Below are 13,520 nucleotides of genomic sequence, written 5' to 3'. Positions count from 1 at the left end.
CATCTTGTTTCCCTCAAACCAGCAATGAACTTTATGAATCAAATCTTGTATCTGCGCACGAATGGGACTGTCCATGTTCAGTCTCCAATCATGAAGTGCAAAACCTTTAGCCAAAAAACTCGTAGTTTTATGTAAAACAACCTGCCACTGCTCATAATCGGCGAGTTTATTGCGAGGCACATTCCGTAAGGCAAGTAAGGCATCCCCAGACAAAAAAGGGGTGACGATAACAGCCCAGTTTCATTTGTCCCATCCCATCAAAGTCACCACATGCTCAAAAGCTAAAAGAAACATCTCTGGATCATCGGAAGGACCCGTCTTTGTCAGCACATCCTTAGAATTAGCAGGAGGAGCAGGAACCAGATCATCCTCTGGGTCGGGAGGAAATGGGATATTTTGAGCGATTTGATACAACTCCTTGGCGTTCATCTGTGCAACCACTCCTGGTACCACTTGTCATGCTTGGGTCACCGATTTGCACAGAAACACAGGAGGTTGTAGAGACAGGAACTTTATTCAAACACTGCAAACGAACATATGTCTCTTTCAAAAGTTTAAACGCGCTCCTTGACAAGACAGAGATGACAGTTCTATTTTACAATTAAAAGAATGCAAACATATCTTCCTCTTCAAAGGAATGCGCGTCAGGAGCAGAGAATGTCTGGGAGAGAGAGAGAAAAGCAATCAATCAAAAACCGATAGGTGCTGTTCAAGCTTTTAAGTACGCACGGGAAGCATATCGCGCGACAGAGCAGCCGCAAGTAAGCCCAACAAGTAAGGGAGCAATGTGTAGGTTTTCAGCGTTTTTTAGAGGAGCGTCCGTATCCTCTAGGGGTGCGCTCAACTCCCCTGCTCACAATACTTTATCTCCCTGGGAAAATAATGTGGATGAATTCTGACATCCAGAATTTCAATGTCTGAATTACAAACTATAATTATAACTGCAGTATGCTCCCATTTACACCATTCCTCATTCACACCAGTCCCCCTCCTGCCTTGTTTCCCCGCACTGCATTGGGTTTTTGTCTGCTCGATTAAGATGAAATCTGTACAGCATTAAAACAGTGTCAGGTATATCAGGTTTAAGACAGCTCTCTATAAAACACAAAAGGTTGCTGTACTTGTATGTGCCATGTCCCACTATAAGAGCAGACAGTTCATCCTTCGTATTTAACAGCTGATTGAACATAGCAAATTACATTGGATGGCAGACCAGTTCTAAATTCCTTTCGCTTTGCTTTTACTCTGATGCCAATACATCTCCCTCTCCGTCTTTTCACAAACAATTCTTACAGCACAGTGAATCTGAGCTGCCTAAGCACTCGTGATTGTAGCGCAATTAACTGATCATGGGAGTATTTAATACATGCCGCTTTTTGAATATGACTCACTGTTACAAAAATATAACATAAACAGAAATGTGGTAACTGACTGGTGGACATAATGACTAAAAAATGTAAAAATCTCCAACTTTAAATCAGTTAACTAAATCTGTGAATGCTTCTTAATGTTATGCAATATGTACATTTTTGAACTTGTTGAAACTTTGGGTAATTGTTTGGAGAGAAAAATAGCATAAATCTGCCAAAGTCAAAAGAAACGTTATTGCAAATATTTCAATAAGGTTGGAATGTCCACTTAAAGAAATTTACCGGAGTGTACCAAAGTGAATTGCATTCTAAAAGAGTTTACACAAGTACCCACATGTTTTAACAACACAAGGGTTTCATTGTATTAATGCTTACTGGTGTTTATTCTAATGTTATATAGTGCTTTCATGAACAAATAATCCCCTATTGCCAAAATTATATATATGCCTCCACACTGGGAGGACCAGGGGAGCCAGGCTATCCAGAGTGTTACCTCCCCCAGAGAGCTAGATGGCAGCCTCCATGTTGGGATCCATGGGTGCCGCTAGGGGGTCCTGTAGCTGCTGCTGAGCCCTACAGAGTAGCTCTTCTGCCACACCCAGGGTATAAAACCATTTCTAACGCTTTGAGTGTTCCCAAGTACACAATGGCCTCAATAATTGTGAAATTATTGTGAAGTTTGGAACGACCAGGACAAACTGAGTAAAGAAGCAAGAAGGGCCTTGGTCAGTGAGGTGACCAGGAACCCAGTGGTCATTCTAACAGAGCTTCAGAAGTCCTTTGGAGAGATGGGAGAACCTCTCAGCAGGATGACCATCTCAGCAGTACTCCTTCAACATGTAGGCAGCTATGACAGCTAGCTGTATAGCTGAACAGTAGGACCCACTTCTTATAATTCCCAGTGTTCTAAGTACATATTTCAGCCATGCAGCCTCAAGGGTAAAATGGAAGTGACTGCTCAGCAGCAGGTGCTTGTTTAACAATTGTCAGGTAGTGGTAGATTTACAGTATATGACATCATTATGCCTTTTCTAACTTTATTAGGTACTATTCCATTATGAAAAACTGAAGGATTTTTAAGTGAAAAGAAGTCATAGTTTAAATTATTGGTTCTTTGTGATTTAAAGTACAGTAATTTGTGTCATTTCATTGATAAGAACATGTTTTTCTTTAAAATAAGTAATAAAGCTTAATCATTTTTACATATTTACCTTTAATGTAAATTTTTCACTACAAGTTCTGACTTGTATACAAAATTGAAAAATATATCTGCAGGAGTGTAATTCTGTTGTAACATATATGTTCGGTGTGCTAGAGTAATACGTACAGTAGCATTTAAGTTGATAAATATTTGTATGACTTTATTTGTAACCACCCAACCCGCGGCGTCGCATACGCCGCATAATCACGCCGCTTTTTAAATGATTTTTAAGCACAGGGAAAAAACTGAACGTTTGAAAAATCCATAATTTAATAAACCACCAAGAAAAGTGACATTGCAACAATGCATGCTACGAACCAACATACAATTGTCCGTGACTGAAAATGGAGGACCGCCGTCACGCCTTCTCCTCCCAGAGCGAGGGATGGGGCTGGACGGCACTCAGGTGCGGAGGGCGGAACAGGGGAGAGGGGAAGGACGCCCATTCCACCCCCTCCGTCCCGGCCCCCCCGCCATTCTAGTCTGCTGATTTGTTAGTCATCGTTCAGTACGCACTGCCTGCTCATGTGCCCGCCTCCAACTCCTCACCTGAGTCGCTTTCGTCTGTGTACAGTCCACATGCACCTGTGAGTCACGTTGACTGTTCATTTTCCAAACACCACCTTAGTCGCTTTTGTCTCAGCTACAGTCCACATGCACCTCTGAGCCACGTTGACTTTTCATTGTTCTTTGCGGTTCCGGCTGCTTTTCTATATATAATCCACCAAGTCACCCGACCATGGTAGTAGCGAGGGGGGGCGGGTGTGTACAAAGGGCAGGGACGTAATCAGTGTGAGCGTATGACCTGCACTTACTGGGAATTCCTCATTCGTGGGGAACAATTGCAAGCCCCGGTCTCCATCACAAATGGGGTTCAACGGCTTACCCACGCCTCTCGGCGCCGGGTAGACACACGTTGGTCCATTCAGTGTAGCGTGCGTACAGTACCGGACATCCAAGGGCATCACAGACCTGTTAATGCTCAATCTCACGTGGCTAAAAGCCACTTGTCCCTCTAAGAAGTTGGACGCCGACCACTCTTGGGACGCGTAACTATTTAGCAGGCGGGCGTCTCGTTCATTTTTGGAATTAACCAGACAAATTGCTCCACCAACTAAGAATGGCCATGCATCACCACCCACAGAATCGAGAAAGAGCTATCAATCTGTCAATCCTCTCCATGTCCGGGCCGGGTGAGGTTTCCCGTGTTGAATCAAATTAAGCGAAAGGCTCCACAACTGGTGGTGCCCTTCCGTCAATTCCTTTAAGTTTCAGATTTGCAACCATACTCCCCCCAGAACCCAAAGACTTTGGTTACCCAGTTGGCTGCCCGGCGGGTCATGGGAATGACGCCGCCGGATCGCCAGTCAGCATCGTCTATGGTCGGAACTACGACGGTATGTGACCGTCATCGAACCTCCGACTTTCGTTCTTGATTAATGAAAACATTCTTGGCAAATTCTTTCGCTCTCGCTCGAATTGTTGCCGAGCGTGGCTAAGTTGTGCATGTGCCATGGTCGGCTGCTTAGTGAATTGTTGGTGGGCGGGGCTCTGTGAGTTGGCGGGCGTGGTTCTGTCTTGCGTGCGGCTTGCTTGCCATGGACTTAGTGAATTCTTAGATTTGCTGGGCGTGGCTCTGTGAGTTGTTGTATCCCATGATCTTAGAGTTGGTGAGCGTGGCTCTGTGTTGTCGGTGGGCGTGGCTCTGTGAGTTGTCGTCGTATCCTATGGTCTTAGCGTTGGTGGGCGGGTCTCTGTGAGTTGGCGGGCGTGGCTATGTCGTGCGTATCCCATGGTTGTCTTGCTTGTTCTGTCGGCTTAGTGAATTATATATACAGTATATAGATGTTAAACAGTAAGAAAGCTGAAGAAACTGGTTTTCTACCCCCAGAGTGTTATTGATGCAGGAAAGCACCATCAGGGCCAGCTTTATGGTTTAATTATTTCCTGTCTTGCCTGGTTGTTTGGTACCACAGAATATACTGAAGTGGGGGTTTGATGGGTTTAAGACTTCATGAGCTGTTTCATCAGTGAATGTTACACCTCCAAACTGTAAAGTAGCTAAATTGGGAAGGGTGCTGTGTCTGCACTATTTCATTGTTAAATGGCCTCAGGAAGTGCTAAGGGGTATGTCTGTCAGGAGCTGCAGAAGGACAATAAAGGAGAACTGCAAATGCATTCTCTATCTCTCACCATTTTGCCATCAAGAGAAGACCATATTTTCCCTGGCCCTTCCTCGATGAAAAGAAGACAACTCAGCAGCCATACTGAGACAGGCCTGTTTCAGTACTCCTTTCCAATGCCATGTGGTAGCAAAAATCATGCTAGACTGCAGATAAGTCGAGAGCCACCTATGGACACAAGATACACTGCTACTTAGACTGTAATGGTATTTTTTGTCACTCTCGTTTACTTTATTAATTTGGGTATATTATCCATAATATATAACTAATTAAATGTGTAGCTCTTTCTCCTGCTTGTTTCTTTCACTGTATCTAAATGCCTGTGTTTTGGATAAACTGAACTGAAGTAGTGTACCTAACCACAGAGTGGCAACTGTATGGTATTTGAGACATTATAGTAAAGTCTACACAGTACAGAATGTAAAGGGGAAAGTAGGTTCGCCACAGCACCCTCTACGACAAAACAGTCCTAACAGAAATCTCCAAGTGCATGTTCTCACAATTTTTGTTTTCCCTTGCACACCCACACAGTTCTTTTCAATGATGTTAAAGTAACCATTACAGTCTGTGTAGATGGCAAAACCTAGGCATTAAGAACAACAAGTTTGCCCTTTATGTCAACTTTAGACAACTTCCATCCATCCATCCATTGTCCAACCCGCTGAATCCGAACACAGGGTCACGGGGGTCTGCTGGAGCCAGTCCCAGCCAACACAGGGCACAAGGCAGGAAACAATCCTGGGCAGGGTGCCAACCCACCGCAGGACACACACAAACACACCCACACACCAAGCACACACTAGGGCCAATTTAGAATCGCCAATCCACCTAACCTGCATGTCTTTGGACTGTGGGAGGAAACCGGAGCGCCCGGAGGAAACCCACGCAGACACGGGGAGAACATGCAAACTCCATGCAGGGAGGACCCGGGAATCGAACCCAGGTCCCCAGATCTCCCAACTGCGAGGCAGCAGCGCTACCCACTGCGCCACCATGCCGCCCACTTTAGACAACTTGGAAAACTAAATCTTATTTACATAGACTGCTATGTCAACCAAAAATGGTGGCAAACATCCAGGACAAAATTCATTTGATGTGTGCATGCAAGTAAGTGGTTTTCTTTGTAAATATGTGATGGCAGTGCCATACCCAATATCTCTTGTTACTTGGAGATGTGTTCTAATTCCTGGTTGTCATAAAGTACTCCCTCAAAAGAAAAAGGAGTGTGGATCACTCTACACATATATTGCACCCAAAATTTGAACTTTAAAAGTCAAGACGAAGAAATGGCAGGTATATACTTTACTACTGATAAATTAAATAGAAACAAGACTGGGGCGGTTTCTGTTTGACAACTCCAGATTTCTGGATTTGTTTCCTAGACCAGTGGTTCTTAAACTTTTTTTTCTCATGACCCAATTTTGCCTGTTCCATGTCTTTGCGAGCCGTAATTGCTGCTGAATGGCCGTTCATCATGCCATTTCCCTGAACTTCATTCTTCACCCTTGAAGACTCGCCACCAACCATCATCTGGGGTGGGGCAGGGGCTACTCTTGGAGAATCACTTCCAAATATCATCTGAGAGGGTTCTGCCTTGAAGGATGCCTATTGAAGGAGTACTGGGGGTTTGTTACAGCCATGCAAGCAGTAACCCATTGCAAAGCTTTCCGCACACCATTCGCAACCCTTTCGTATTCAGTTCAACTGTAATGCATCACTCAGCTTGATCCAATTTAAGGTAGCTTTCAACCAACCCATAATTAAGAAACACTGTCCTAGACCCATCACATTCTGTGTGGTGCTTGCATATTCTCCCTGTGCTTGTATAGGTTATTCTTTGGGCACTTCAGTTTTTCTCCCACATCACAAAGGTTTATCTTTTAGTGCTGCGAAGGTCGGAGCCTTGTTCCTGCAGCATAAGGTGGAAAACATAAGCCAGCGCTGGAGGAGAGTCAGTCCACTTCAGGGTACATTAAGGCATGCACCCACAGTCACTCGTACAGCCTAATGTGTCTGCATCATTTAACTATTCAAGATTTAGACCAGTGTCTAATGGATCATTTAGGCTTTAGCAGCTTCTGCTATACTTTAAAATGAAGAGGGGAATGGTAATATGATTGTGACAGATTCTGAGGAGGATAGGCCACAGTTAAGCATTTGAGAGTGACATTACTGAATAATACGTAGGCTTAATACTGAGGTTTCTGCTTGTGTTAAAGTACTCATTTACCACACAAAGTTAGTTATTCTTGCAGTACAGTAACATAAGCAAATGCAATGTGTCAAAGCATTCTTACAAGATTTTCTAAGCATTTTCTCTGCTGCTGTGCCACATTTGTAGCTATAAATAGCAAACTGCAGAAGAAAAGTGCAAAGGAAGTTTTTCTCCTGGTCTATTATTTTTCACATTATGTTCATATTATGCCTCAAGTTCAAGTAAAATATTCAGTAAGTAAACATGGAAAAAAGTTCCCAACAATGAACAGATGTGCAGTGGAAAATTGGCTTTAGTGACGGGTGCTTTCCACCTAATGCGATGCTAAAATATGAGTCATTAAAGAAAGGCACACAACCTTTTTCAGCTATTTAAACAACAATACAGGGATAAAAGCAAGTATGAAAAAAAATACTTTTATTATTTATATTGTGGAAGAGTGCTAGTTTTGGAGTCATATCTGTAGGAACTTTCACTAAACACTTAGCTATAAAAATGCGAGTCATTAGATGCTCAGTGGAGGTACATGTACTGTACAGTACATAAAAATCCCATTGTGCTTTTTAGCAACAGCAAGCACTTTGCAAGATTTCTTCTGTGCTACCACTGCATGAGCTAAATGAAAAAATATGGCTAGAAAAACAATAAAACAAATTCATATCATTGTGACAAACTGAGTACATTTTACATTGTGATGCATCAGATTCCTGTAAACAAGACCAGTGTATCATCAGCATTAAGAAGATCCCACAACTCAAGTTTTAATGGCAAGTACCTGCACCTTTTTTCCTATTTTTAATAACTGTCAACATGATTTTAATCAGGAGCAAATGAATACAGACTGAGCAATCTATGAAAAGAGTAAGTGATAGAAAGTAAGATTCAACAAATATAATACACAAAACTAATAGTCTGCCTAGTTGTGATTTTTTTTTTTTATATGTTATTTACCCCATCTGCGGTGGGCTGGGGCCCTACCCAGGGCCCTGCCTTGTGCCCTGTGTTGGCTGGGATTGGCTCCACAGACCCTCGTTACCCTGTAGTTAGGATATAGCGGGTTGGATAATGGATGGACGGATGGATGGATATTTACCCCATGTGGTTTGTACCCCATATGGCCTAGAAAAAATTTTAATCTCATGTTTTCATGAAGAATGGAGATAACAAATTTGATGAAAGAATGGGCATCTATGGCAACCAGAGCTGGACAATAGCAAACAATATACGTCACTAAAAAATCTCACATTATTCATGACACATAATCCACATGTCAAGTTATCCAGTTGCATGCTCACAATATGCAGATTTTGCTAAAATATTGTTAAATATTGAAAATCAAAGCAGTGCACGTAAATACATTAATACAGGAACAAGCTGTTGAACTGAAGACAGAACTCTTAACCAATGAATGATGGGGAGAGGAGGGTCTTTTTTGCCATGTTAGCATAACATGTGAAATTGTAGCTGCATAACACTTACACCTCCATTTAATTCCAAATATACTCCTAACCTATTTGCTATTAAATATGCAGTTTATACGCTACTATATATTTTGGAAATGTGTGTAAATATTTCATTATATCTTGACTTTATAGGTATATAGTCTGCTTGTGAACATAAACTGTGTTAAGATAAAAAATCTACATGGAAGATGACCAACTTGACTGATTATTTTATTTTGTGTGAATAGATTTATGGTGTATTTTTCAGATTTACAGTAGTCAACCCATCTAATATTCTCTGTTTTTTAGCATCCAACATTCATGTGTAGCCATCCACATGATTGCAATGTGAAGTGAACTTCAGAAACCTAGCACCTTATGTGTCCCATATAGTAGCTACAAAAAAATCACACTTGGCATTGTTTCAATAATATCCCTCTAATTCCAGGAATTTATTCTATATAACGCAAAACTAAATTAGCATGAAATTTCACCCGTCTTATTTTTTAGTCTAAACACCTAACAATGCTTATGGATTGGTTGTCCATAGAGCATTTTTGAAATATCATGCTTTATAATAGAACTTTTAGATGCAAGCTCCAATTTTAAATTGAAATGTCTTAATGTCCGTTAAGTGTTTGCCAGCTAAGGAGGCTCCAGAATCCCAACTGCCATCTGAAGCCTGCTTGACCTTCCCCTACAATGACATCACATCTGTGGTCGAAAGCCCCCCACCACTTCCTGGATTGTGTGTCACTGCTGATCAAATGTGGAGAGAGCTGGGAAACTCTGCATTAAACAAGGCTTCAGGTCCAGGTGGAATCAACCCCAGGGTGCTGAAAATCTGTGCCGGCCAGTTCTGTGGGGTTCTTCAGGACCTGTTCTCCATTTCCCTGAATTTGCAGAAAATTCCTCAGCTGTGGAAAACATCCTATCTGGTTCCAGTGCCAAAAAAAGGACATTCCAGTGATCTCAAGGACTTCAGAACAGTTGCTCATACTTCATACACCATGAAGACCTTTGTGAGACTGGTCATGAAACAGCTATGATCCCTGATTTCAGAACATCTAGATCCTCTGCAGAGACACAATATAATCACAACAAAAACATAAACATGAAATAAACAAACCAAAATTAAAATTGCTTCAACTTTTAAGACATCTCCCAAATGCACCTAAATGTTATACCATACTGTATATGAATTTTCTGAAATTTTCACTCTAGTTGTGGAGGTACTGTATATGTATTGTGTTTTATGAAATTTAATGGGTATTACTGTATGATCTTGTTTAGAACTGTTTTTAGATTAATAAACACACTGTACATACACTGCAAAAAATCAGTGTGAAAAAATGAGAAAAAATAAATAAAAAACAAGAAAAAGGTATTAGAATCAAGCAAAATTATCTGCCAATATAGTGAGAAAGTTTAACTTGTTAACTTGTTAAATTTTCTAAAAATGAGATTATATATCTTACACATACAAATCTACTCAAGTCAGTTATTCTTAAAATAAAAAAAACAAGATCTATTATTTCTTTTCAAGATTGTCTGGCTTGTTAAGATTTCATTTTTTGCAGTGTACATAGATATGGTCAAATGAAATTTACAGTATGGGCTAACATTGTAAAAATAGCATGAGTTGTTCATGGAGTACATTAAAAATAGTAATGCTCAAATATCTGTGAACTTCAATCAACAAATTTGATTAAACACACAAATCTACAATATAATATAATAGATAGATAGATAGATAGATAGATAGATAGATAGATAGATAGATAGATAGATAGATAGATAGATAGATAGATAGATAGATAGGATATAATCTCTATATACTGTATATTAGATCCAAATCTGTCTGTCTGTATGTCTGTTCGCTTTTCACGAAAGAACTACTTAATAGATTTAGTTTTTTTCTAGAATTTGCTTGAACATTCCAGTTGATTTTATGACTTTTCTCATAGCGCTAAGTATCATAGTTCGGTTGCGGCACCAATTTATTTGCGCAAATCCGAGAGACAGGATGCGGGCTGAGGGGAGGGAGAGGTGGAACCTTAGGAGTAGGGAGCTGGACGGGGCCACCCTCACTCACATGCCAGCCTCCGTTCGAGTCGGTCTACCTCTCACCACGTGTTGGAGCGTGCCTTGCCTCCGCTTAGCTAGCGATACCTGTTTGTTCAGCAGACATTATCATCTAGAGATTGTTAAAGAGTAACGTTTGAAGTTTTTGAGAGAGAGATCACAGCTATGTGTGTTTTAGAGGGTACCTGCACATTGGCAGAGATATCACGGCCATGTGCTCTTCTTCCCATGCAGGGGATGCTCTCTTGTCAGAGCAGAACATGATCAGATACAGTGGCAACGTTTCACGTTGTAGCGTACCTACCTTCCACATGGCCAGAGATACCTTGCCAACTTTTTACATTTTTGGCAAAGAGATCACAGTTACATTCTTGCCCCTGATAGCAAAATCATAAATATTGTATATTAAGAGGCCCTTGTGTACGAAAGCAGTCAATATAAATTCTTCACAATGCAAATTATTAGATTTTTAAAAAAAATTGGATTGATTTTTAAAGTTTGTCCTGTTTCATTACTACGTGGGCGGAGCTGCAGGAGACAGCTAGTATAATATAAAATGCTAAGGTCTATGTGTTTGTCCGTTCTCTCAGTACAGTCTGATTGGTCAGTTGGGCTTTGATATGTTTGGTTAATCTGGTTTTGGTGATGCTATCGAAAGAGGACATGTTAGTATGAGTAACACGAAGAAGAGCAAAGATGTAGGAAACATTCTGAGAATTTTCTTCACACTTTAAATTCAAAGACTGGAAGGGGCAGAGGGACTGCCAGTCAAAAGAGGTTCAGACACATGAGAATACGGAGAAAGGGTTCTAAAGGTACACATAGGGCAAAAGATGTCAGATATTTTTACATTTATTCTGTTACCTAATGTGACTAGTACTATATATATTGTGTTCTTTATGTTAAGCTGCATTGTGTAGTTATATTCTTTTGAAGTTCTTGTTAGATGCAGCCTTAAGCTCTCTAAAGAGTTTATGAATTTCAGTCATTCCGTGCACACCTTAGAGCACAGTACAGCTTGTCTCCTATGATGTTTTCCTCTACTTACAGATCAAAAAGAAGCAGCAAGATGTCGTGGGGTTCTTAGAAGCCAATGGGATTGATCACGAGCAGTTAGATATTGCCTGTAATGAAGACAACAGAATGTGGATGAGAGAAAATGTTCCTGGGGAGAAGAAGCCAACAAATGGGATCCCGTTGCCTCCTCAGATCTTTAATGATCAGAGTTATTGTGGGGTGAGAATCTTCAGGTTCACATGATTTGCAAAGTACTGCTGTAAGATAACAGTCCATGATTTCAGGATTCCACAGAAGTCTTGGTAGTGTTGCTAAGCACTAAATCCATGCTTTTGTAATTTAGTTTCATTGTTCACATGTTCCAAAAGAAAACCTATGCAAATTTCATGCTTTCTGAATTTCTTGAAAGGGCAGGGATATGCTTTTACCAGAACAGTCCTAAGGTGATGTACAATATTCATCTGTCATGTATTAAACAGGAAATTCATGACCTTCAAACACCCTCTACTAATTTGAACATCTGAAGGCATAAACTACCTACACTTTTGCTGTGTTCATATGCTGTCGGACTGTTTGGAGTTTTGAGTTGTGAAGTTTCACTTGCCTACTTCAGTGCATTCATGTGGGCGTCTAGTCAATTGATTTGAAAAAAATGTGAGATCACTGTAGATTTGTTAATTTTCCTGCCAAAAAAAGAAAATAAAGATAAATGGCATTTTTTGTGGAAATAAAGAGCAAAATAAAAGTGTGTATCACTTCACTCCAAATGCATTTCGACCAAAAAATGGCATTTCAGGCTGTCTAGGTTATATGTTTTATTTTAAACAATTGACTAAGGTGAAAGATCAGCATTACAATACAACTCGGACACTTCGGGTAGCTTTGTCTTGTCCTAAATGTCCAAGTTGTAACTCTAACTTTGTTGAGTGTTCAAGTAGTATTTCCTACTCGACAACTCAGATTTACCATCTGTCCGAGAGCTGGTACCATATAAAGACAACAGATTAAGCTCACCAAATCACTCAAATTCATTTAGTTTCAAAGCAGTTGTACCTTTTCTCAAAGCAAATTTAGTGAACTAAAATCCCATTTTGGCTTATAGCAAAGAATGCCATGTGATTAATAATGATGATTAATGATGATTAATAAGGTCGAAAGAAATGTGCCATAGTAAGAACATTTTAAGGCAAATATAGAAGATATGAAGATAAAGCATTGCGGTATAAAAATATTAGAATATGTTCTGTTATTTTTCAGGACTATGAGACATTCTTTGATGCAAAGGAACAAAACCAGGTTTTTGCGTTTCTAGGCCTTGCTCCTCCTCCTGGATCAAAGGTTTGCAGCCTATGTTTATTATCTGTGTGTGTTTTTTAATAAAAGATGAGAATTTGGCATTTTGGTATTTGGTTCACTATAATAATCACCAGCCTAACTTTTTGCTGTAATGGAACCCCCAAACCTACTTCTTTATTAATGATGTTGTTTGTCTATGTGAAGTTGAAGTTTTCTTTCTAAATTTGCTATCAAAAGAAAAATCTTCGGTTGCCCAGACCTAGAAAAGCTGCCTTCATTGAATTACATTTTTTGTTATCAAAGGGTGTATATAATAATCTTGATTGCATTTGTGTAACAATATTTGTACTGTATTTTGTATAACTTGTGCTTAGTTTGTGCAGTGAAACAGATTTCACTTATTTTGCAAAATAAGAACATAATGTATGAACACAGTTAGCAAAATGAATAAAGAAGCCTGGAAGGGCCTGTTTGATTCATGACAGTATTCTTTTCAAGACATAAAAGTCACTGAGAATTGATTCTATATCTCATCATTAGTCATTTCTACTGTACCATTTCTCTTCTGGTTCAGCTACACTCCTGAATCTCATCTTAAATGAACTCTACTTGATATGAGAGAGCTTGTCGATTTTTTGTGGTCAGTGGCACTCACAGAGTAGAACTTGAATGTGTTCTGAGCTGTTCAGTGTAGAATGCACAGGATATCAG

At 40.2% G+C, this 13,520-nt stretch overlaps 1 protein-coding gene across 16 annotated transcripts in view; it reads left to right on the top strand.

Moving 5' to 3' along the window:
• sh3bgr (SH3 domain binding glutamate-rich protein) overlaps positions 1-13,520 on the top strand; it is an 82,491-nt gene that overhangs the window by 36,577 nt on the left and 32,394 nt on the right. For all 16 annotated transcript variants that reach the window (XM_051926860.1, XM_051926859.1, XM_051926856.1 and 13 more), the window contains exons 2-3: positions 11,547-11,732; positions 12,771-12,851. In XM_051926860.1, coding sequence (XP_051782820.1) covers positions 11,547-11,732; positions 12,771-12,851 — 267 coding nt within the window. The remainder of the gene's footprint in view (positions 1-11,546; positions 11,733-12,770; positions 12,852-13,520) is intronic.

This window comes from Erpetoichthys calabaricus, chromosome 4 (genome assembly GCF_900747795.2).
Source record: "Erpetoichthys calabaricus chromosome 4, fErpCal1.3, whole genome shotgun sequence".
Taxonomy (NCBI): Eukaryota; Metazoa; Chordata; class Cladistia; order Polypteriformes; family Polypteridae; genus Erpetoichthys; species Erpetoichthys calabaricus.
This window is presented reverse-complemented; position numbering and strand designations above follow the sequence as displayed.